The 25,876-nt window shown below is 45.3% G+C and overlaps 1 protein-coding gene across 2 annotated transcripts in view; it reads right to left on the reverse strand.

Moving 5' to 3' along the window:
• Positions 1 to 3,414: 3,414 nt before the first annotated feature.
• The window catches only part of gpc3 (glypican 3), a 96,286-nt gene continuing 73,824 nt past the window's right edge, over positions 3,415 to 25,876 (reverse strand). Inside the window, exons 7-9 of one of the 2 annotated variants that reach the window (XM_068325626.1) lie at positions 17,688 to 17,874; positions 17,451 to 17,508; positions 5,952 to 6,092 (exon numbers count right to left, since the gene is read on the reverse strand). In XM_068325626.1, coding sequence (XP_068181727.1) covers positions 6,083 to 6,092; positions 17,451 to 17,508; positions 17,688 to 17,874 — 255 coding nt within the window. In that variant the 3' untranslated portion in view covers positions 5,952 to 6,082. Of the gene's footprint in view, positions 6,093 to 17,450; positions 17,509 to 17,687; positions 17,875 to 25,876 lie in introns of both variants that reach the window. The other variant, XM_068325625.1, reaches the window with a different exon arrangement.

Genomic DNA, 25,876 nt, shown 5'->3' on the forward strand with positions numbered 1-25,876 from the left:
GTCCACATTCCTCAGGCGGCTCCATTCATTCTGTGTGGCTGCGGCGGCTGCAGGGGAAGCCAGCGGTTGCTGAGGAGCAGGAGGATGATGCTGGATCATTGTGTTTGGGAGAGCGTGGGCCTGGCGCTCCTCTCAATGGGCCAACAAAAGGTAAGAAAATGGTCCAGTGCCACGGTAATTAGACGTGAATGAGCTTTGAACGACATGACATGTCTCAAGCTTTTCTCCCCCGGCAGAGGAATTTCAACATCTAGCTTGGTAAAAAAATTGAACTGACTATAAAGCCCATACACACTAAAGCAGCTGAAATTATTTTGATTCAAATGATCTCCAGTTTCTAAAATGTACCCAAGCCCAGGCGTCTCTGTGTGACCGTGAAATATGTGCTCAAATACATATTCATAGGGGTCAATCAGAAGCAGCAGATTCCTGATAGTCAGCTCACGGTTCCTGCTGACTAACATCAAATTGACCTTTCACTCTCATCGTGTGTGCTGTTGCCCTAATATTACCCTAAGAAAACATGTGGACCTTGCATTTCAATAGGCCTGTTTCCCCTTTCTCCAGGCCTGCATTAGCATTCAGAGTGTAACCCCCTCCCCACCCCCCACCCTGGGTGAACTGTTGCTCTCTCAGCAGTCAGGGTTTGCTCATCACCTAATAATCAGCCACTCTTTTCCATGTTAAAAGCTGCCATCCAGGAGCTGGATAACACAGCTGGATAACAATGGTGTTTTATCGGGGTGTGGGGAGCGGAGGGAGCGGGGGTGTCAGAAGTTACAGTGGAGTGACGGCACACAGAAACGGGATTTTGAAGTGCGTTTGCAGGGACAGGTGTGTTTTGTCTGGAGCTGTGAGTGATTGGTCTTGTTAAGAAAAGCAGGCAGGCTTTTGGAGAAACAACACAAACAATTAGCGCTAATGAACCTGGGTTCATTGTTGGAGTGGGGATGAGTGTCTGTTACCTGGTGAATGGCTCCAGGGGAGAACTAATGGGATTCAAAGTGGAGAAACCCCACAGAGAAGGGCAAGAAAAGGAGATCTGGTTCTCATGGTGGTTCATCAGCGACTGAAACCAGAGATCCACAGACAAACACGCATGATTCACACGCTGCTGTAAGGATTCACTGGAACGTAAGTGACATGATTCATGGAGGACTTTGAAGCAGATCAGAGGCTGAAACAGTCATAAAGTAACACACATAGTGGAAATATGGAGTGTCTATAATAATCTCTGCAGACAGCCATTAATTTCTCTTATTTTTTCTTTTCTGGTCAAGGTGTTCCAGAGCTTATTTGGTTATCTCTTACACTCTGTTTCTGGGTTGCCCTAACAACTGACAGCACTTGAGCAAAGCCTTCCAACAACCCCACATAACATGTTGCATCATAGACTCAAAGTCAACTTTAAACACTTTATTCTCTCAGTTTAAGATTTTTTTTTCCAAAGATGCATGAATCTGGAAAGCTAAAACATATCAAAAATACTTTATACTAGTGTTTTAATCTCATATTCTAATGAAAAATGGGTCTGAAAATAAAAATGTTTTAAAATCTTTTTTGTCTATTGTTGGGCTTTTCGTTAGGTTTGCCTCAAACATTTCTGTCGTCTTACGACAAATAATAGAAATAAATATGTTAGAAATGACACCAGCCATATGGGAAAGACAGGTGGTCACTGTAGTTGCAATAATAGTTGTTTTATCTATGTTAGAATTATGGGGTGTTTGTCCTTTTATCATAGAATTTGGAGAATAACCCCCAAAGAATGACACAATGAGACAAACAGAACAGGAAAACTAGAGGAACTGTGTGTGATGTGAGGAGTAACGCAGGAGTAGACTGTGTGTGTGAGGAGACAGAAGTTCAAACAGCTCCATAAACCAGAGGTGGGACACACACCTCCACCAAGACCGGCTGCCCTCAGGGTTCTAGCAAAGATCAAGAAAGTGAAACAAAGCCCTGAGGATCTCCTCCTTTGTCTGATCCAGTGAATTCAGTGCTCCCGTCTGTGGGACGACGCCTGGTGTTCCAGTTTCATGGTGATCTTTCAAGACCCCCCTTTTTCACAACAATGTTTTCAATGAAAATGGAAAAAGTTTTGTTTTTGTGTTTCGAAAACTTTGCATTCACGCCGCAGTGCCTTTAAAATGAGCCCCGTACAGAAAGATACATACAGTATTCATATAGGGACATTTAGTTGGTGGGGTTCCCTTCAGCACCCCAAAATCCAACCGAGTCCTCAGCAGCATTATTCCTGCATCAGAATCTACTCCAAAAAACACTTTGTGTTCTTCTTTAAATGCCCAGCATGTCATGCAAAGCTTAATGAGAAGTCTTCCCGCTACCAGACAGACAAACAAACAACAACAGGCTAACGTAACAGATCACTTCGTTTGGCAGCGGTGGAGGGAATGTTGCCCCTGGTAAACATGGAATGAATTCCAGCTCGGCCTGCTGTGACTCCAGCTGGGCTACAGATTGGTGTGTGTTGTTTGTGTAACGGATAACTCCTTGATTACTGAAAGCTGTGCAAAGTCGACAAAGAATTCTCCTTAATGACATTTTACCGAGCGATGTCTGAATTTGCATCTGATATTGATCTCCTGTGTTGCTAAAGAGGAAATACTTGACATAACCTCAGCCCGTCTTAGTTGGGGCCTGTTACACAATCGATCACCATTATCTGGTGAATAGACTCCAGAAGGCGTTGGTCAGTCATTTTTCAGGCTCAGTGCAACGCCACATCACATGTGGGTGTGGTCACGAGTGTGACAGGAAATACCGGACAACGCTCGACCGCATCCGAGGGTGTGAAGTCCAACATGCAATAAATAAATCTCTGCATCTCTGCTGTGTTTTCAATCTCTTAAAATTAGATTAATCCAACAGGCCTGTAGGTGAAGCTTTCATTTATTATTCACTTAAAACACTTTTTCTCGTTCACCACCTTTCTGACAAAGACATAAAAATAAGAAAATGCTTAACAGATCTTTTCTTCATGCTGTTTCCAGTAGTTCTTGGGTGGGTCTTTCTGTGGAAGAATGTGATCTCATTTATTATGGTGCACCAACAATAATTGAATCAATCTGATTGATGTGTTTGGCCATATTGTTTTACTTCTGTCAGTGAAATCTGATTAAATCATTTCATCTGAAAATAAAAAATTCAGAGAAAGTAGAAAAATATTTTTTAAACTAGTTCTCGGGGATTTAAATGCAGGGTTGTAAAAGTGCTTAAGGATGGATGTCAAATATAAATCATAACTCCTATATCTAATGCCTCTCCTGCCATGCAGACTGCTCCACTCCAAACAAGTGCTTCTGGAGCGTTCTTGTTATTTTTACACACATACACACACACACACACTCACACACATTTACACATAAAGACAAAACTGTAAAACATGTTTATTTTATTATACATTGTAATTTTCTCATCAACATTAAACTGAAAAAATTACTTGATACAGTGCATTTACTTTCCAAACTACTCATTCCAGGGCTGACATTGACCGATGTCCCATGACAAACAAGTCATTACGTTAATTATGGATGCGTTCTGCATGCTGGCTCACTTACCTGACTTAATGACACATGTAAATGTAAATGAGCACTAATTAGATATACATGACCTCGTCCTGACATTAGGTGTTGAATAATGTTTGCCTGGCAGCCACTTGTATGGAGTTTTCATGTATGGCTCTGTCTGCGTGTGATTGGCTATTAACCTGCCCATGCAGGGAGCGCGCTGCCTCTCACCCACATTCAACCGGGATTGGCTCCCAAGGTCCCATGACCCCCCCCCCCCTCCAGGAAATAGCCAATGGTGCGTCTAATGGTGAATGGACGGATTGACGGTCTGGTTCACAGCTGGGGAGTCAGCTGGTTGACACACTTTCAGCATTTTATTGGCGTCTTTTCAAACATCCATCAGATTTCTTCCAGTCTAAACAGTTTTCACCACATTTCATTTTGAAAACCAAACAATAAAAGACCTGACATCCCATTTAAACAACACAAAAGAAGAACATTAAATTAAACGCAAAGGTCAGACTTCAAGAATGTATGAGGCCAGTGTAAACCCACATCGCAAACTTAATACGCCACCCATGTTTCTACATGTTTATATCTTGTATTACTGCTCACTTTACCCACAGTGCTAACAAAATAACTTAAAACAAATGATGCAAGACTTCAAAGTTTAAAAAAAAAGAAGAAAAAAAAGAACAACTGAATCCAAAACCCAGATTTTCTCGTGGAAGTAGCCAGCATTTCAGAAGAGTATATTTTTGTAAACATGACACCAACACAGAGAACCATATATCTGTACAGTTATCAGGGTGATTTGAGGATGTACACACTTATGATAGCCCTTCAATCTTTTATTTATTTTATTTTTTAAATAGGGCTGTTATAAAATCACCTGTGCTACAAACTAAAACCAAACACAGAGTATGGAATAATTCAGCTGTCAGTAAGACACCGACAGTGACAGAGGAGGAGGGAGACGTACTGCATCTGAAGGTACAACGCTTTCAATCCGAGTTTAACCCCGTGGCCCTGGAAACACCCCGGGTGAAATCTGTTATCAGTTTGTCACTAAGCTCTATTATTGACTAGTAATTTCTCTTTATCCATATCTCATTTCAGCAGAGCTACATGTGTTGATTTTCAATTCAAAACACTATTGTAAACAGTTGAAACAGCTTACAACAGCCATAATTTATGTATGCGCGTCCGTGGGTGACGCCAGAGAAATGTTCAACCAGCAGCAGCTGATTTATGCGTTGACAGGATGCAGCCAATCAAAGCTGAGGTTTAATCTAATTTTTAAGACAAACAAGAATGGATTCAGGACAAATGTCAGGAATTTGGGACTTTCTCAAACCTTTTCTGACCATCAGATGCTTTTCACTGAAATGTTATTACTTATTTAAAGGTACTTTACGTATGACATATTTGGCAAAAAAAAAAAAAAAAGTTTTAGTATGCTTTCTATACACACCCAGTTTTAAATCCAATAAATAAGAGAACGAAGAACTTTTATCTCCTAACTTTTTATGATGTACACGATGTGCTTAAAACAAGGCACACTTTGTTAAATATATTCAATTATGTGTGTCTTTGTTCAAAGCCGTAGAGCCAACAGTAAACGAGGAATGACCAGTGAAATGTGCATTCATCTGCAAAATGGTGAAATTTGTGTGGATGTTTGACACATACTTGGCCCCTCCGTGTAAAACGTGGCCCCTTTATGGCCCTGATTTTAGAAAAACTCTAGCTCCGTCACTGGGTTAACCACAGCCCCTGGGGATGAGGAGTTCACAACAACTCCCTATAGCTCCAGTCCAGCGCTGGCAGGAGATCAGTCCCTCTGAGAGGGAAGGCAACCCAAGTTCTCTTTCTTTTCCAGCTCGTTTCTGCAGGGCGATAAATTGTTGCGGAGTTGGAGGGGGGGAGCATTTCAAAAATGTCTGTTGTGTGTCTGCTTTACAAGTAGTTCTCCACTTACAGGTCCATGACAAAGCTGTCTGATGATGAGGAAATCCATCACGTTGTTATTATACAGAAGTCGGTATGAGAGCAGAGAGGAGGAGAGGCGAGAGGGCACAGAAGTTGGGATAACCATAGTGGGAGTGGAACGGAGGGTAGGTCTGTTATTTACACGTCGCCTCAGGTTAATCTGGTGTGCGTTAATAGGCTTGTTGAGAAAATCCAGTGGTTTGGAATCAAAAAAACAGCTTGTTGTTGATATAGATTAAGAGAAATGTCGTTTTTTTTGTTGTTGTTCCTGCTTCCTTTGAGGAGCAGCGGAACTTTACACCGAGAACAAGAACTTTACAAAACTCACCCCATTCCAAACAGTTTTTACCGGATACGGGGAAAAGGTTAATGGAGTGTGTGATTGGACCGGTCAGTGGTAACCAAGCAGGAGCTGAGCCACCATCGCAGGGAGCATCAGCACCAGGCTACTCCTCCACGGCAGAGCCACCGACGAGGAGACGCCACCGACGCCGGCGGTGGCCAATCGGGGGGTCAGCAGCTGCTCCTGAAAGGTGAAGTCGTCCATGGCCAGGTTATCAGCCAGGTCTGGGAGGAAGGCAGAGGGAGGAGGTGAATATGAGATACAGGAAGGGGAAGAAGAATGATAAGCATGAGAGACAGGAAAAAAGAGACAATAAGAAGAAACTCAGCAACAAAAGCTGAAAAACATATGTGGTATGTCTGTCCCCGTTCTACGTGATAACTCACACAGCTGTAAAAACAGTGTTACACTGGGAGAATGAAAGACACGTAAAAACAGATGTGGCATGTTAGCGCTGTAAACACAGACACGCATATTACTGAGAGTGCTGGGATTGGAAGTTAAGCAGTGAAATGGTTCAAATCAAAAAGAAAAATAAAAACAAGAAGGATGCCAGAGGCTCCAGACGTGTAGCACCAATTTATTTAGACTGATCTGTCTTTCACTGACTGAATTTAAATTCACTGATTAAAAAAAGGAAACTACTACTACAATAATAATAATAAAAAAACAATAATAATAATACCACTATTGATGATAATGATGATGAAAATAATAATAATAATAATAATAATAAAATAATAAAAGTAATACAATAATAATAATAATAATAAGAATAATAATAATAATAATAATAAGAAGAAGAAGAAGAAGAGCAATAATAAAAACAACAATAATAATAGTAATGAAAATTAGAATAGTAATAATAATAATAATACAACTATTGATGATATTGATAATAATAAAAACAAACAAAACAACAAATAAATCATTTGTGACAAACGTTTGAAAAAAAATTACAAAAAATAGGAAATATAAAAGTAAACTTTATAATGGCAGAATTAAAATAAATGTAATGACAGAAATGAAAATAAGGTAAAATAAAATCTCAAGATAAAACATGTGACGTTATCACATCAACCAACAAATAGCATCAGACAATAACACAGTCATTACACTCAGGGCACCCTGCTGTTTAGAGCACAATGGCTGCGGAGATGAAGGTGAGCACTATTACACCTCAGTGTTCTGTGAAGTATTGATAAGATACCAATCAGTAAATGTTGTTAATCATGGTGTTGCATGACTGCGATGACATTTTTTCATGATTTGGAGAAAACATCTGGATTACTTCAGGAATGATACAGAGAGATTTACCCTTGTGAAGACTCACCATGTCTCACTTTCACCTCTGCCCCCACCACCAGTGTGAAGATGCCCCCAAGCCAAGAGCTGAACTCATTTGTCACAACAATGCCGGTCAGCTAACGGAAAATTACGGTTTGGACGGGACACCCCTCGGTGTCCTTGCTTTGCTTAACTGTGTCGACATGAAGTGGAAGGTTTGCAAAATATGGTAACAAATGTCTTGGTTTGATAAATGAATGCGGTCTTTATTTCCGTGTGAATCCTGCGTCGCTCCTGCCTGCAGCGGCTGCAGTGGCTTCATGATCACCTGCTGCTCTGACGCTGCCTTCCTGCCTCACATCCACAGCTGTTCTCCTGCTGATGCTGAGCAGAGCTCGGCCTGCCTCTGAGCGTGTGTGAGAGACGCATCCTGTGCTGCTCTGTCTGGGAGGCTGAAATAAGAACGTCGACTCACGAGAGAGAAGACGAGAGGATATCAGCAATAAAGCGGCTCCGAGGAATGCCGGCTATGAGCTGAACGGTCCCACATTGGGGCAGATCCACATGCACGGATGGATTTCTGACATACCTCTCTTGGCTGTGCGCAAGGTGCATTCACTGACAAACACACACACACACACACACATCTGACCTCCTAGAATAACAGATCCAAATTGAATTAGCGGCCTCATCTGATCTGTGAACTGCTCTCCCTGGTGGGAGTGATCCACTGAGAGGAAGTGGCTGATCTGACCCACTGTGATCACAGCGAGCTGGCAGGACTCTGGATTTCTCTTGGTGAGTAGAAACACAGCGAGCGGGGCCCTTTCCTTTACAGTCCCTGGTGCCCACAGGCTCTACGCTGCCAGGCTCCATATTAAACAGAGGAAGAAGACAAATAAACAAACCCCCAAATACACCCAATGCCTTCTACTATGAATTTCTTTGCCGTTACAACACCATTTGAACAGCGGCCAGGGGACAATTAACTTTTTTTCACCTCCTGTGTCCTGTGACACGGCAGTGGGCAGACATTCTTCAGGCCTCTGAAAGAACGATTTGTCACTGTCGACAGCGGCACACTGTACTGCTGAGCCAATTAAGCTCAAGGTGCAATTCGATACAGCTCTTATATACACCGTGGATGGATGAGGAGGGGTGTGTGTGCACGTCCGCATTTGTGTGTTTGTGTGCGAATGATTGAGTGGGGTGTGTGTGTGTGTGTGTGTGTGTGTGTGTGTGTGTGTGTACGTCCGACCCTGTGTGTGTTTGTGAAAAAGCGGGAGACTAAGTGGAAGAGCATTCTGTTGGTGTGCTTTACAGCAGTAATAATGTGAGAGAGAAAAAAGTCTCAGGCTGTGAAGAAAAAAGAAAAAAGAAAAACCTTCAGTCCGGGGGGGGGGGTCTTTCTTACTCGTTTAAACACTTTGGTATGAGAAGCACCACAGAGGCGCCTTGTTCTGCAGGCTTTAAAAACAACCCAACAGGGACTGAACACTATGCAAACTCAGATCCCCTACGCTCACACACAGGCTGGGCCTAATAATATCCTGGTGCGGCGAAGAACACCTGCGCCTGTGCAGCAAAAGCAGACACAGAGTGAAAGTGAGAAGCGCAGACAAGACCGATCCAGAATCAACGTCTTTGTCCTTTCAGAGGCTTTTTTGAGACAGGATCCAGGACGGTCCTGCCGGCAAGGACGGCAAAGGCGGATAGATGGAGAACGTCTGGCTAAAAATAGAGCCCCAATCTCTGCTGTGATTAATGTGACTAATGCTGGGCCCTTGTGGCTCTCGCTGGCACCCAACTCTCCTCCTGCTCGTCCATTCAAAGCTTCCATTTTGAGGCAGTCTCTCCTCTTGGGACGCCACCTTTCTAGCATGCCCCTGCTAGCTTTATTGTGGTCTCATGAGCTTGAATTACAACTGAGGGGAGAGGTCAACAGTCCACCCATTGATTAGTTACGCCAAGGCTCCAGACTAAGAATGAGCAGGTAGGTTCAGTTGCATGCATGTCAACAGCCGGGGTTACATCCAGATTTAAGCTTTGTGTGGCCTTCAGAGACTATTCCTCTGGAGGACAAATAAATCCAGACTGTGGTTTTCGGGGGCAGCGGATGTTTGTTTGGATCCCTGCGACAGGTCAAACAGTGGCTGGAGTGTGTGCATGCTTGTGTTTTTATGTGTGTATGTGTGTGTGTGTGTGTGTGTGTGTGGTGCTTCTGTCTGTCTGGGCAGAAAACAGGGGGAAGAGGAATGGCGAGGGAGTCTGGAGGTTTGTTTTCAGCAGTGCTCTGTGCCTGGGGCTTGTAGTTTATAGTTTGTAGTTGTCACAGCAAGCAAACTATGCAGAAAAATTGCAAGAGGGAGAAGAAAGCCGTATTTTTTTCGGCGCACCACAAACTGCAGGCGATGGTTACATGACAGGACGTAACGGGAAACTGTTCGTTTGCCTTGTTGCCCATTTTCAGTGAACATGTTTGTGAGATGCGATTGTCCATCAGTAGTCAGCTGACACGTTAATATAACCCCTGGGCAGAATGGGTGCCTTCATGGTCCGGTACAGTTTATTCAGTACATGTGTGCTATGCACAAAGGCCTTTCTTTGGTCAGATAAGTATGTGGAATGTTAAGTCTCCAAACACAGGTGCTTCTTATGAAACAGGAGAGATGGTTTAGATTGCTGCTCTATTGGCAGGCGATGTGAGTGCATAACACACCCAAACTGCTCAAATTTAATTTAGGCTTTAGATTAAACATCTTAAAAGATAATATGGTTTGTAGGTAGAGCAAATATTCCATCACTGGTTTCATCTCAAACAGAACAAACTGCTTCCTCAAACGCTGCTCTCAGACACATGTGTGTGTCCGTTCTTTGTCGCCCCCCCCCCCCATACACACACATACAGCTGTGATTAATACAATAGCGCTGCAAAAACATTACAGGATCAACAGATTTGTTGATTAGGTCTTATCTTGTAAAATGAACCCGATAAGGAGTTCAGCTGTATTTATTTGCCTGTTGGTCACATTCTCTATCTTTTCTGGCTGGGTCTAGTCCCAGAACTGCCCTTACGGGCAGAACTGAGGGGGCAGTAAGGAATACTTCTGTCCATGAGGTGGCGGGAATGTGACTGTCTGCCTCTGCACCCACAGGCCAACCACAGGGGCGCTTGGCGAGGCCGGGGATGTCGGGCCAAGACAAACGTGACGCCCAGAAGAGGCCCTGGCCCCGGCCGTTGCAACAGCGCTGCTCTCTCAGCTGCTCTGACCTACCAACCTTCACAACACTCACTGTTATTCTAGGCTGGAGAATCCTCCCACACAGAGGGCAAGAGTGTAAGACCAGGAGACGGCATGCCAACTAGGACTGAGGACACAAAGAGACACAATGGAGGTCTAGTAGTGCGAGAGGAAAGGCGGAATCAGAGGTGAATGACGGGATAGGACACCAGAGGAAGTTTGTCAGAACAGAGAAACCAAGTTTAAAGAGCTCAGACTTCAAACTGAATCCTTCAAAAACCCAAACAGCCAAGATACAGTCTCACTTGTGGTGTTGTGGGACGATGAAGTCAACAGCTATCAATTAACTTGGTGAGCAAAGGGAGTTGGTGTCTACCTAGAGTCCAGACTAGATCTGCTCTGATGTATTTATAGTCTCCTCACTAATAGCTGATACAGTTATAGAGAGGAGGAAGGGGAAGTTCATTTAAACAGAGAGTTCCTCCAAGCGCCAGCTCTCTGAGAGTGGAAAATGTGTGTGAGCGAGAGAGTAGAAGCCCTAACCAATCAAACATACAAAGAGGTGATTCTGTGCTGAGGGCGGGGGGCTCAGTCAGGGTGGGGAGCTCCGCTCAGGACAGAGGAGGCCTATAACCCCCGGTGGCTCTGAGGTCGGTGCAAACGGAGGGTCAAAGGTGGGCAAGGAGTGTCAGATATGGGGTGTTTCTGGAGAGATGGAACAATGAAGGGTCTTATCAGCATGGGGGAGATAGAGAAGGGGGGAGAGAGAGAGAGGGAGAGAGAGAGAGAGAGAGAGAGAGAGAGAGAGAGAGAGAGAGTCCAGTTTGTCCTGGGGGACGTTCTGGTCAGGGAGCCTCTGAGGAACACATTCTTCAGATAGCATCTTTATCTTTTAATAATGAGGGTCCCATCCCAAACTGATCTGTTTACATTCTCCTCCTGGCTGCAGCAGTCGAGTGTGGTGAAGCAAAAAAAAAAAAAAGTTCAATGATTGAAAATTGGGGTTGATGTGCGAGAGTCCCCCGCCGACAGACATGTACAATTCCCCCTGTATTCCTGTCTTTAGGCTGCAGAAACAAGCAGCAGTAGCAACTTTGCTGGTCTGGCTGTTATACACAGAGAGTTCATGTGGAGCAGTTTCACTATCTCTGCGAACTCTTTGTAGTGGTCAGCCTGCGGTTTCCTCCAGCAGCTCAGATTCATTGACAGCAGAGCTGCTCTAAAGCTGGCTGCATCGCTGCGTTGCTCTGTGAAATGGGCTGGAATAGCAAGAGTTGGCCACAGGGAGAACGAGATGGATGGATGGAAAGTTTTACAGACGTAGGTGAGAGGGGGTTAACATGTAAAATGCAAGCCACCCAGACCATGAACCAGGCTTTTACACAAAATGGCTGCTGTGTGTTGCAGTGGAGCGGCGGCCTGCAGAATGGTCACGCTGTGTGCAGAGTGTTTGGACTGTGGCTGAGCTGATGGACACGACCCAGGAACGGGCCTGGAATCAATTTAGAGCATCCAGAAAGTGGCTGTGAATGTAAATAAAGCTCTTGAGCAAACAAGCGCATTTAAGAGGCACACATTAAAAAAAAAAAAAAAAAACCCTCCAGAAAAATGCATCGGCTTTACAAAACGAATCAAACGCTGGTGGGCCCCCCACTAGTACATGATGAGAACCCAGTCGGCTCTGTGTGTGCCTGTATCCACACAAATGAAAGCCAGGGCTCTTCCTCCTGCCTCCTGGCTAATCTTAAGGCTTTTATCCCTGGATTGATTTGAGAAAAGCTCCATGGCGGAAGACAAGCAAGGGTCCAATGAGGGGGTAACTTCATCCCCGTGTTCCTCTCCTCCCCTTTCCCATCTTTCCAGGGGATGCACAGAGACTGGTGGCTGGAGATGGAGAGAGCAGCGCTCACGCCTCCCCAGCCTGTTTGCACAGATGGGAACAAGCTTCATTATTTTTGTGAGGGGCGTGGAGAAGGTGGGGAAGCAGGAAGACTGGCTGAATTTACAAAGATTGTTTACAAGCTCATGGAGGGACAGCAGAGGAGAACATTGGGTCAGAACATGTATTGTGTGTAATGTGTTATTAATGTCTCCACTAACAGCACCCTAACCCTTTACAGCATACCCTCCCAACACATGTTCCCTGGGTCTCATCTACATAGAGACTATTCATTTCATTTAAATGAAGAAAAATAAAGGCTCCCATACTTTTACACAGTGGCTTCTTCACAGCAAATACAGCACAGACTTGGAGCCAATAATTTAATATTTTATCCATGCCAACCGTGTGCTAAGCTGGTGATTTACCATGGATTTATCCAATCACTTGTTGGACCTTCAAAAGTGTTCTTTAATATGAATGATTAAAAGAAATTCATTAGAACACTGGTTTCAGAAACATATTTAGGGAAAATAACCAGTTTATCACAACCAAAGTCTTTTATTTCAGTGCTGTTTAACACCTATGAATGATTGTTGATGTTACAGCCCCTCCTGGACTGAGGAACCTTTCAAATCTATCATCCATTCTGGACAGCTAGACTAGTATAACTAGAAACAACAGACTTAAACATCTGTTTGCTAACACCTTGAACGTGAGTGGTTTTTGGTGCCATCTGGGCTGGTCTGAGTATTTCAGAAACTGCTGAAAACTAGGATTTTCACACGCAACCATCTCTAGAGTTGACAGAGAATGATCCAAGGAATGCAGAAGAGAATCTCTGAACATAGAACACGTCGAACCTTGAGGCAGATGCTCTATAGCAACAGAAGACCAAACCAAGTGTCACTCCTGTTAGCTAAGAACAGGAAACAGAATAAATTCAAAATGGCTCATCAAAATTGGACAATAGAAGATTGGAGAAACGTTGTCTGGTCTGATGAGTCTTGACATTCGGATGGTAGGGTCAGAATTTGGCGTCAACAACGTGAAAGCATGTATCCACCCTGCCGTGTATCAGCGGTTCAGGCTGGTGGTGGTGTGATGCTGTGGGGGATATCTTCTTGGACCACTTTTGGCCCCTTAGTACCAACTGAGCAATCTTTTAAATGCTGCAGTCTATTGTTGATGACCATGTCCAGTATAATAATAAAGGAATAGAATAAAGAGGGGGGAAACTGTCTTTTGGGTACCTTTCCTGTTCTCTCTATGTCAATACTTCCAGTTGGGTGTTAGGGTATTCACTCAAATAGAGCAGCAGGTTTTGTGTACAAAATAAAGTCTCGCGTGACAGGGGTGATTTGAGTGATTTCATATCAAGGCTTTAGAAAGTTGTATATCCAAGTAGTTTTTGACAGCAATACAGGAGATATGTCAGCATTTTGAATGGAAAATAAAACCAAATGGACTCAGCAGTCTCGATCATTTTGTTTTGCTCATATATAATGCCTTATAATGGAGTCCTGATGGAGGCAGGCCTTAGGCAGTAATTCTTTGGTGAAATCTGCATGTTTTGCATCATCTGGCTCTGGATGCTGTTGAAGGGCCACATGGGCACCCAGACTCCTCATGCACCAAACACCTGCACATCTGCACCGCCTTAGCGTTTCCCCTCTCATGCTAACCTGGGGCAGATGGCAGACCTTCTACATGTGAGCAACTCTTTGACAGGAAGTGTGCGTTTGTGAGCGCAGCACCTCAGACGGTCAGCGTTATTGAAGTCTATGGGGCTTAAAGGAGGAGGAGACCGTAGACGTGGTGGGACCCAGGACTGACGGTGTTTAATGTCAGCATCTGGATTATAGCTGATTTGAAGACGTGGCAAATGCCGCCGAGGAGCGCCGGTGCGGCGAGGTTCACCTATCAGGTGCCAAGGGTCAGAGGTCGCAGCTGCAGTTAATTAACATACCAGATTCTCATATTGGCAGCGCGTACATCTGTCAGTTCGGCCCTCGTTCGGAGTGGAGAATGTTTAGGCTTCCAGTGAATCAACATGTATCCTAATCAAAGGTGTTTCTGTCTCCTTCTCTTCTTCGCCCCCACATTCTTTCATTGGCTTCTTCTCTCTGTTACTCATTCCTTTGTTCTGGCCACAAACCTTGCAGCAGAGCTGAAAGGTGATCCTGGCCCAGCCTCTCGCCATAAGCCGCATGTTTCACATTACAGGAATATTTTCACGCTGTATTTTGCTAACCCCTGGTGCTGATAAAATGTTCATAGGCCTCCAAAAAGAGCAGCTTTACTTCGGGGTGCGAGCAGTGACTGAACGTCTGAGTGCAGGAACAAGAGGCCTATTCACGCAGCGCCTGCTGAGCATGGCGAGGTACGGTATACTGTGAATGCCCGTCCACCTCAGCAAGAAAACATACAAAACGGAATTCTGGGCTGCTGGACTGCAGCTACTCTCCAACTGTTGGCATTTAGACCGCTGAGTGCTTCCAAACTGCATCAAAAACCTGTTTTAACAAGGCATTTATTTAGTCTAGGAGTTACCTTCAGACTCGTAAGCAGACATCTTCATAAGTGGGTTAGAATGGAGCAGTTCGCTCCTGGTATTGAACCCTGTTTGCGCATTATTTCCAGATTTTCTAACTGTGGATCATTTTATTTCAAGATGTAACTCATCAAAAACATCACCTTGAGACAGATGAGAATGATTTGTTAGGTTTCAGACTTTAAGACCCGAGACAAATGAACAGTCGGTGGCAGGAAATCATGTTCTTGACACAGTAAATCAACCAGTAGGTGCTCCTCTGTGCTGGAGTCAGTGCTGTGCTGTCAGTGAAGTGAAGATGAGGAACGGCAGGTTCTTTGTTGCCACAGAGGACGTACAGTCAGAGACCAGGTGTTCATGAAACCCTAGATATACAGGTGAGTCCTCCTCATGAGCACAAACACACCATTACACATTACTGCGGGTGCATTCAGAGACATAGTTAAGATTATATACAACTGCATAAAATGATGATCTGTCCTGGTTGTGATTTTAAAACTTAAAAAAAAACCCAAACAAACAAAAAGACTTCATCTGACATCTGTGAAGAAAAAAAAAGAAACATAACATTCTCATTCACATTCTCCTTATCTCAGCAGCATAAAACTAACCCTTTGTGGGGGAAGTAGCTCCGTCCACTGGGTCTTGGACTGGAGACCAGATGGCAGCTGGTTCAAGACCCGTGTGGACCAAATAAGTTCAGAGTGTAAACTGGCAGTGGAGAGGTGCCAAGGTGCTCTTGAGCAAGGCACCATCCCCTCACAAGCTGCTTGTTGGACCACGAAGGAGCTGATCGCCGCTCTACCTCTATGCACTACATGAATACAGATCCCCTTTGATTGTCTGTGTGTGTGTGTGTGTGTGTGTGTGTGTGTGTGTGTGTGTGTGTGTGTGTGTGTGTGTGTGTGTGTGTGTGTGTGTGTGTGTGTGTGTGTGTTTGCGTTGAAGCAGTAATAAACAGTTTAGCCATGGAGGCTTCTATTGTTATTTCAGCATACATAAAGTAAAAAAACAACAACACTTCCACTAGTGAACGAATTAAAAATGATTTCATCACATGATGGTCATCATCAGATGTGTGTGTTTGTTTTAGTGTGTCGCATGTGTGTGTGTGGGTGCAGCTGATGATGAAACTGTGTTGATTTAAAACCAAACACCAGAAAGTATGTCAGATCTCCACACACATTAAAGTTACCTGTTACATCAGCAGAGAGGTCAGTGTGTCATCTGTCTGGTGTGTGTGAGCTTTAAGAGGTTAGGTGTGTGTGTGTGGGTGAATGTGTGGGGGTGTGTGTGTGGGGTGGGGTGGGGGGTCCCCTGTCCTGGAATAGCTCCCCTGGCCTGGAATGCTCTGGAGAATGTGCGACATGGCGTTTGCGTGGGTGGGAGGGGGAGTGTGTGCGTCTGTGTCGTCTGTGGGCGCTGATCGGACGCTCGTGGAATCCGTGTGGAGAATGAGCGACGACAGACCAATCATTTCATGTGTTTAGGAACATCCTCGGTGTGGTCAGCAGGCTGACAGCTGGGCTGTAGGACCCCTCAGCCTGCCTCCGTCCTGTCTGCACCTTGTTGCTGAGGCTCTGCCACCTTTTCCCCACTCTTTTGTCCATTTGTCTGCATGTGTGTGTGTGTGTGTGTGTGTGTGTGCGTGTGTGTGCGTGCGTGCGTGTGTGTGTGTTACCGTTGCTCCACTCCAGGCTTTGTGAAACTAGATCTGCCTCGTCCATCTCGGACCAGTAGAGCACAGGCAGGCAGGCCATTAGGCTTCATGCTCTACGGGTTGACCTTTGAACCCCAGCCCCCTGTTTGACCATACTGGGCTGAGTTGCAGTGCTGGGTCATCACAGGCTATCAGTCCTATCTGTGCATCTACCAATGAGAAGTCTTGGGGAGTCTTCAAGGTCTGCAAGCCTTACTGGCTCGCATACAAATAGACATTTATATGTCGGCTAAACGCACTAGCTGCACATATAATCTTCTAATATATGAGACATATAAGGGAAAATGAAGGGGATATTGAGGTCAGTGTGTAAAGGGCATTTTAATTTCCCACTGTGTAGCGTTCAGCGGCTCGGAGCCGGAGGAGACAGTAGCATTAATCTGTGTAACGAAGCAGAACTGTACAGTCAGACAAGAGAGGGCATCGGACTCTCACGGCCCGGCCTGCTGGAAGCGATGGCCCCGCAGGATTCCAGCATTAACCCTGGGTTCCTACTCTCGCTCCCTACCCAGTGAACCCAAATCTCTGCCACAACATCTCACACAGGACGACTACACCCACTGCCGTGTTTGCTCAGCTGCGCCGGCTTTGAGTCCTGATATCAAACCCCCTTGTTCCTGCTCCCTGGCTGTTTTCTCCCTCTTCTTCTGTTTGGTTTCCTTTCTTCGATCCGTTTGTAGATTTATTTGTTCTTTGCTCGGCTTTCGGAGCGTAGGTCCAACATTACAGAGGGATTGACAGCAGAGAGGTCCGGAGGTCGAGGCGAGGCGGCTACCTGAGGAAGTCTTGTGTCTCCTGCTGCATAGTGTCACCTTGGTGTCAACATGTACAGTAGTCATGCAAACACCTCTCTGCTGTGTGTGTGTGTGTGTGTGTGTGGCTGTGATCTGTCTGACTCACGGCAGAAGAAGCCAAATCCATCCCTGCACATCTCTGGTGTAAAGGAAATAGCTCCAATCTGGTTAGCAGACATACAAGTAAACAACTTAATCGCTTGCGCTTAACAATTTCTTCACCGCCTCCATTATAAATGCAGTTTATGCTTGCTTAATGTTTCAGTGTGGATTAGTAACATCATTTGGAACCAAACAGCTTCATTTTTTTTTTTTTACATCAGGTTTCATAAACATGTCTAACCTGCAAAGATGCGTAAGCGTTTGCGTCTCGGCGGCGGCCCCAGCCCCGACATCCCGGCGCACTCATCTTCATCATCACAGTCGCCGCTCTCGAATCCCTCCTCCCCCTCGTCGCTCCACCCTTTTGCAGCGCCTCCACTCGACCGGGCTCTCCAGCGCTTCTCAGAAACCGTCACCAACCTGAGCAACTGCAGGACGACAGTGGGGGGGTTGATGAGGTGAAAATGTGCATTAAGGATTTTAGCAGAGCTGTGAAAATAAAGAATGCACTGTAGAAAAATTACAATTCTTTTTTTTTGGGGGGGGGGGTGTCCATTTAAAAATCTAGAAGTTCTGATCTTCATCAAACTCTACAAATACTCACCAAGCAGGACCACAGTTTAGTTATTGCTGCCAGTTTCCTTATTTTTGTCCAAATGTGATTCACTCAAAGGCTTGTGGCTGCTGCTCCATGCAATTTTGGGTAGAAAAAGAAACCAGTGTGCCAAGCAGACTGGTGCAATTGTGTTTTTACTGGCAAACAACACTGTCTTGAGTGGATGTCTCAGGGCAACAGGGATAAAAACACCACATATAACACAAACTGTCCAAGTGGACTTCAAGGCCTAAACATGACAGACAAATACACTCGTCTTTCTAATATTCCAGCATCTGTGTTTTATTTCATTAGAGCTCAAAGGATGGCAGCTAAAGAAAACCAGGCAACAAACTATGTTAACAAACATACAAACAGGTAGAAGCAGATATTTTTTTATAGATATATGATACCACTTTTGACAGCATCCCATCCCCCGTTTGACCACCGGGCCGTACATATGGTTGTTGTTCAACGCAGATATTTTCCATGTAATTTACTGAGGCAGTAAACACCTCTGGTATGTGCTATGTAACACATGCCAGAGGTGTTTATGGAGTAAACTAAACAACCCAGAAAAATATAGAAATGTCCAACAGCTATGAGGCTGCTTCATTAAAAATGTCCGAAATAGTAAACATAAACATCCAGACACTTAAAACCGAAAGGAAATAATCAGCGTAGAACACCACTTTCATACCAGCGGGAACAAAACTACTCATCCTGTCTTGTCTCCATGGGTGAAAAACAGGAGACGAGCGCCGTCTGACCACCCTTCAGCTTCCACAGCGTCACACATGATTGAGAGTCCTGCCAAGGTAACAGATGTGCTAAATTCCAGCCGCTCCGCCCGTCCTCCCAGCTTCCCTTTCATCTCATCGCTCTTGTTTGCTTTTTAATTGATTTCCTTCCCATATGCATACGACAGCATACGTTTCTTCTTGTTGTTGTTGTTGTTTTGGCTTGTCTGTGGGAGAACATTGAGTTCATATGGGCCTGGCCTCAGGTCAGTTGTCTGCCTGGGATCAGACGCCTCTGTGTGTGTGTGTGTGTGTGTGTGTGTGTGTGTGTGTGTGTGTGTGTGTGTGTGTGTGTGTGTGTGTGTGTGTGTGTGTGTGTGTGTGTGTGTGAGCAAAGCAGGTCCTAAAACCCCAGAGCTAATCACAGAATTACGTCAGTCGCAAAACAAACAGCCCTGTTCGTGTCGCCTCCGTATACAAACCCATCAATCTGCGTTCAACAAGCGACATGAGATCTAAAGTTTAGAAAGGGAACACACGTCTCCTTGTTCGATGCACGGTGGTCAAACAACCCTCCATTCACTCCCAAACATTAAGGACACGCAGGCATGATGACCACAGCATTTCTAAAGGCTTGGTCACTGCAGGATGGGCCGTCGGACTCAGACAGGAAGGCTGATCCGATGGAATGTTTTGGTTCTGTCTGAGTCCATCCAGCAAAGCGTCACCTCCTGACGGAGCGCAGGCCTCAGGTGTCACAGGGAAACGTGCCTGAAGCAAACCCCCCCCCCCCATGATGAACAAGTGTTTAATAAACTGTTTAGTTAAAAAGCAGGAGCAAGTTTGTCTCTAGTCCGGACTGGATTTATAGAGGTCCTGAAATTCCTTCTCCTGGTCTGTATCCTGGCACCTCGGTCGGGCGTTGGAAGGGGAGGGGAGCCTTACAAACTCATTTAAAGGCAAACACTTGTAAAGCAGGAAGAGGAAGATGTGGTTGAGGGTAGAACACAATCTAAAAACGGCATGAGGAGTGAGGCCGCTGCTCTCAACCCGTATGAGAGCTTTCAGACGTGTTCACCACCTGGTAGAAAACACAACACAAAAACAGGCAGGTTGTCTCCTGACTTCCTCTTTAGAGAGTGAGTAGCACACATCTGTCTTGCAGGTACGGTGAAGAGGTGCAAACATTCGTGGCAATTCTTCAAGTAAAGATGTTAAAGCTTTTAAATTAAAGCCTTGAAATGTCAACGTTGTGTTTTTGTTGGATGTAATCTGTGTTAGTTAATGTGAACTGGCTAACCAACTCTGTGTTTCCGTTGGTAGGCTGCTAGAACAGGTGGAACACTCAGCTACAGCAAGGAGCTTTACATGTTGAAATGAAGTCATTTCAACGCAAACACATGAGAGAAGTATTAAGAAAAACACACAAGCTATAAATATCAAACGGGCCACAGCGGTGAGCTTTGCCCGTCTTCACGGAGGCACTACCCTGGTGGCAAAGAGCTGTGGTTTCTGCCCACTGGCTAACTGCCCCCCCTCTCCCCACCCTGCTACAGCTGTGGTGGCAGGGAGGGGTGGGATGTATGTTTGTGTCGAAAGTGACGCTGCACTTTTGGCAAAGCTGAACCACAGCATGATCCGGTAAAAGCCTCCAGATTTACCACAAGAGGCAGAAACCTCCAGTTTGGCTGGAATCTTCTGCAATTAGACAAAAAAAAAAGCCAAAGCAAAAGGAAGCAAGGAGGAAACAAATAAAAGTTGTTTTTTTTTCAGATGAATGCTCAGTGTGTTTTTCATTAGAATACAAAATTCAGCTCTTACTTTTCTTTTCTTTCTCTTCTCTCTTTCTGGAGTTGCTGCAAACAGCTGAACATTAAGGGAGGCTACAGACGTCTCACTAGCCACAGCACAGGAGTCACACCAAGGAAACAGGCTCAAAGGCTGCACACAAAACCCAAACATGTGGCTGACTGCTTAATACACCCAGACACGAACATACAAAAATCCAAGTAACAGCCTAGCAACAAGCAACACAACTCCACACAGAGTCACCGTTGGACAGCAGCAGCCCCAGGGCCCCCCGGGTGACCTGCAGCCATCGGCGGCCCTTCACACAGCAGATCCTGCCTCGTATCTGACCACATGTTGTAATCTATAGATAAGAAAGAGCTCCAATCAATGTTGAAACTGTTTGAGTGAATGAAGGATGCAGGTTGAAGCAGGATGAGTCACGACGGGAGGAAGCCCACAGGAAGTGCTGCCTGTGAGATTGGGATCGGGGCCCCCGTGTCGTGTCCTCGTCTCCGCACACAGGACAAGTCTGGACAAGCTGCTCATGACTCGGCCCGGACGGAATCTGCTGCCCTGAATGTTTCTATCAATGCTTCAACACATCTGGTCTACAAATCTAATCTGCAGAGTTAAAGAGTTTAGCTTCAGACCACGCTCCAAACAAACGGCAGGGTTTCATCATGTCGTGCTGTCAAACAGCCCTAATTGCTCTGACTAAGACTTAAATGCATTGTCAACATATGCAGCTCCTAGCATGACATAGCGATGAAACCCTCTGTCCTGATTTTATAAGCATAAAATGTGAAATAATCAACTCTGCAGAGATTTTAGTGTCTTTCAGCTATTTGTTTTGGCTTTATCGCCCCCAAACAAGATTTGGTTCATTCTCCCAGCTTTCATCAGTCTTTTATTCAGTCATACAGCAGCAGATGGTTTGAATAAAAACAAAATAAAATAAAATACCCTTAAACTCATTGCTCACTGCTTTCTCGGTTCTAATGACCCCATGGCTAGCGTTAGCAGCTAGCTGATACAGAGCAGCTTTCATTAGGACACAGCAGGCGTTAATAAGGGAGGAGAGACACTGGAGTTCATAAGGCCATCACAAACACTTTCAATGCTAATGTTGCTACGTGCAAACAGGAAACCGTTGGTTCACATGTTACAGGTCAGCTAACATGTTAGCCATCACAGCTACAACAGTATCATCATGATCCTGTAGTAACTGATGATGAAAAGCCAATAGTGAGTAAGATAAAATGTAGGAAACATTTATGTTGTTGCACAAAAACCTGGTGAAGCTGTAAATTCAAGATCATTTACACACAACTTAATTACTAATGACTGAAATAGTCACAGTTTTAGTGGATCAAGGAGGGTTTTGGTTAATCTTCCTTGCTGGTGTTTCTTATCCTGTGCAATCATATTAATGTGGCCAAAAATTCAAATATGAGAGTTAAATTACCCGTGTCAGTGTAGGATGCAGTAGTAGCCAAATAAAAAAAAACCCTCAGTGACTGCGCTGTGGAAAAATTTCTAACAGAATCAACTTTTGAAGAAATGCAAGCCGACATCCTGCTTCAGGGGCCATTAAGCTGTTGATCAGAGCAGCTGGCCCTCAGTACTGTTGTTCAAGCCTCCAGTGATGAATATACAGTATAAGATGACTATAAATACAGACTAGGACTATAATGCTCATAATGAATGGTTGGTATGTTTTATTAGTCTATAAGTGCTCGCTGACATGACGTGTTTGATGTCAGGGTGAAATACTATCCTGTCAAACAGGCTGAAATAGACACAACCATTCAGATGTTTCCCAAATCACAGTTTCTGTTATGACTATTATGTTTCTTGTTATTATTTGTTGTGTTATTATCCAGGCGGGGCTTGCGAGCCGTACAATGATAATCTCCCAGCTGTGTTCTCCCACATAGCCGCTGTCTGCTACGCCTGATTTGATTTGAATGAGGGCTTCTAGCCTCCTTTAAACTCAGAGTTCCTGCAGAAACCAAAAACACACTGTACAGTATGTACAGAGCGGAGCCTATATTTTAAATATGTTTAGGGGCCCGTCTTGATGAGTTTTCAGCACAAACTGGTGTTCAACTTCAGTTGATGTAAGCCTCCGTACGCTTTATGAGTCAGTAACTCAAACGGAATACAGTTTAGTAACGTCAGAGCAGATGAGCGAGGAAAATAAACTCTCCTTAAACTTCATCCCCTCGATGTGGGACAGTGGGAACGACTGAGACACAACCGTGGGAGAAAGACAGTCAGGCAGACGAATGACAGGACGCACTTTTCACAACGCATGGCGAGCATTTAGCCACGCTGAAAAGTCGGAGCGATATTTTGGACGACAAAGCCTGCCCTGCAGTCCCACCCGCTCTTAGCAACTCATTACTCAACTTTTATTGAATCTGAGACGTAGTGGAGGGGGACTTTGCTCTCTCATTCCTTTGTTTTTTTCTTTGCCCTCTATCTGGATGTGGACTGAGTCACCCAAAAGGGGCCCAGACAGTCAACGCAGACAAGATTAATTTCCTGATGTTAATTCCATTTCTAACAGAACACGCAGAGAGAGAGAGAGAAAAAAAAAGTGTCCCCCCGTCCCGTGTTAAACTGGGTGTGTGTCGTTTCCGTCTCGGTGACTGAGCCCATCTCAGTCTATCCAGATTTCCTTATATTGGATTAAATACATGTTTAGACTCCGTTGGTTCCCAGTGGAGACCTGATGAAACCTTCTACGCACATCTCCGATAGCAGATTAAATAAATTAGTTTAACTTGAGGAAGAATGAAACAAACCAGAATGGGAACACACAGGGTTAAATCTCAGTATGCCTGGTATGACAACAATCTCAATCTTTTTTTTTTTTTTCCTGAGGAAAAATAAATGAAAATCTTGAATTATGTGAAATGCCTAACTGTTTGCATGGGATGTGATAGTTTAAAAAGCCTCATTCCTGCACAGGCCACTGCTTGCTAATCAGATTACTCCCTTTAGACAATCTCTTTTTGTCTGCAGCTCTTCTGCTTTTCACGTTATCGCCATGGTTCCCAGAGTCATGTGTGGCTAAGAAACCCTCAAACGGTCACTGTATGTTCCATGATCACACCGGCACCCTGAGTCGGTTCAGAGGACGGCACAGGGCGGGACGGGGCGGGGCGGCCTGTGGTCGCTCCTGGAGGCCGTTCTGCTGACAGCGAGCAGAAAACAGTTCAGATTGCTACCAGCAAAAAAGGGATTAATGAGAGTTAATGTCAGTTAATGAGGGAGACGTTTAGTAGAAGAGAAGACCTACCACAAACTGTCAAGGTAGGGGTTTGTAGTGAGATGAGAAGGCCTGGAGGCAGTGGAGGGGGTGATCGAGTCAGCGAGCGCTAACACATTGACAGCTCCAGAGAGAACCCTCCAATCCGCTGTGGCTCCCAGAGCATCACTGCCTCAACAAAAAGCCAGAGGAGGAACAGAAGAGGTCCCTGACCCTCACAGGGAGACCTTCTGATGACCCAGCAGAGACAGGAAACAGGAAGTGTGATCCCTGACCTCTTTAGAGGGATCCTGTTGCACGGCAACATGTGACTGTTGCCCAGTGACAACAAGTCCAGGATGTGAGGATCAGAGCAGAAGCTGTTCCATGAACACCGTCTACCTGTGCGCGTGGGCCCCCACAGCCGGCCGCCTGGCTTGTGCAGCAGGGCTTTTATAGGCCGGCTGCATGATAATTATACCCACAGTGATGGTAGTAGTGTGGGAGCAAAGGGGTGGAGTGGGTAGAGAGTGGCGACGCTGGTTTTGGCCTCAGGGCTGATGGTGGGAGGAGGAGGCAGGGAAAGCTGGAATGGGGGGGGGACGTGGAGGTATGGAGGTGAGCAGTAAATGGTGGTAGTGGGAGAGGGGATGGTTGGGCCTCATTAGCAGGCAGACTAATTGGGAGGAAAGGGCCCACAAATGCTCTGTCTGACCTCCCAGCCAGCAGGGGAGAGAGCCACAGTGGGAGAGGGGTGTGTGTGTGTGTGTGTGTGTGTGTGTGTGTGTGTGTGTGTGTGTGTGTGTGTGTGTGTGTGTGTGTGTGTGTGTGTGTGTGTGTAGGTTATCTGTGAGTTGGATTCCAAAAGTTAAGGAACCATAACTCCTCAGATCCTAAATTTACTATAAACCCAGAAACCCTGGGCTTAAGGGGTAACATGCATGTGTAATGCACTAACAGGGACCCGACCCCCCCCCCCACTACAAAACGCCCCGCAGGTCCTCAGAGTTTTACACCAGGTGTCACACTTCATTTAAAGCACCCTCATGCCTTATCCCACTCACAAATATAGCAGCGTAACAGCCCTCCTTCCTCCTCCGCTTCCCAGAGCGCTCGTACTTCACACACATAAAAACCGGGAAGGTGAGAGGACAAAAGCCTCGAGGGGGTATATTAAATAAAGCTTCAAAAACCTTCAGTAAATAACATCAAACGGAAGGCAGCCCCCTTTGACTGCAGCGAGCATAATGGTCAGGTTAGCGAGTGTAAGTTTACCAAACAGCAGGCCCGGTCTGACGCCCGCGGTGTGTATCAGTCTGATCGTAAGCACACCCCGCAGGAAAAGGCCACCGCACGACGCCACAACGCTTCCATTTGATCTCTCCCTGCAACAGTCGAACAAACGGCGCTGCATTTATTCACACTTCTCAAGGACTTTTTGAAGTGTAGATTTATTTTATAACTGCTTATATGTCACTGTCTATGAGCTGGAAGTGTATCCGCAGCCATATTCCCGTGTGTGCAGGATTAATGGCTGCAAGTGCACACAGATAAAACTGTCTTTGCTCAAGTGTGTGTGTATGTGTGTGTGTGTGAGTTATAAATTAAAGAGTGTATTCTGCACGAAGCATGCATAAGGTGTCGAACGCACACTGCCCAGGCCGGGAGGAAGTGAGACTGCGTGATGGAATTTGTGGCGCTCAAGATCTGGTTTATTTTCCAGCCTAGATTTCTGTCATACCTGCAGGATTTTCCCAGGTTCTGGCTTCAATTAGACGGGGAAGCTTGGAGGAGGGGGGAACGGGGGGGCGGAGGGCTTTAGGAGAAAGGGGGTGGATGGATGAGGGGCTGGAGGAGGGAAGGGCGACGGCGCTGGAGTCTGTCACACACAACTCAGCACAGCTGGAGAGATGGAGAGGAAGTGGACAAACAGGGAGAGGTGGGAGAAGTAAAACCTAAAGCGCTGAACGAGAGGCCGAGACGTGGATGACGGAGATGTTTGTTTCCTGAGACTGACCGAGCAATTTTAACAGTTAGCGATAAAAATT

This window comes from Antennarius striatus, chromosome 10 (assembly GCF_040054535.1).
Source record: "Antennarius striatus isolate MH-2024 chromosome 10, ASM4005453v1, whole genome shotgun sequence".
NCBI lineage: Eukaryota > Metazoa > Chordata > Actinopteri > Lophiiformes > Antennariidae > Antennarius > Antennarius striatus.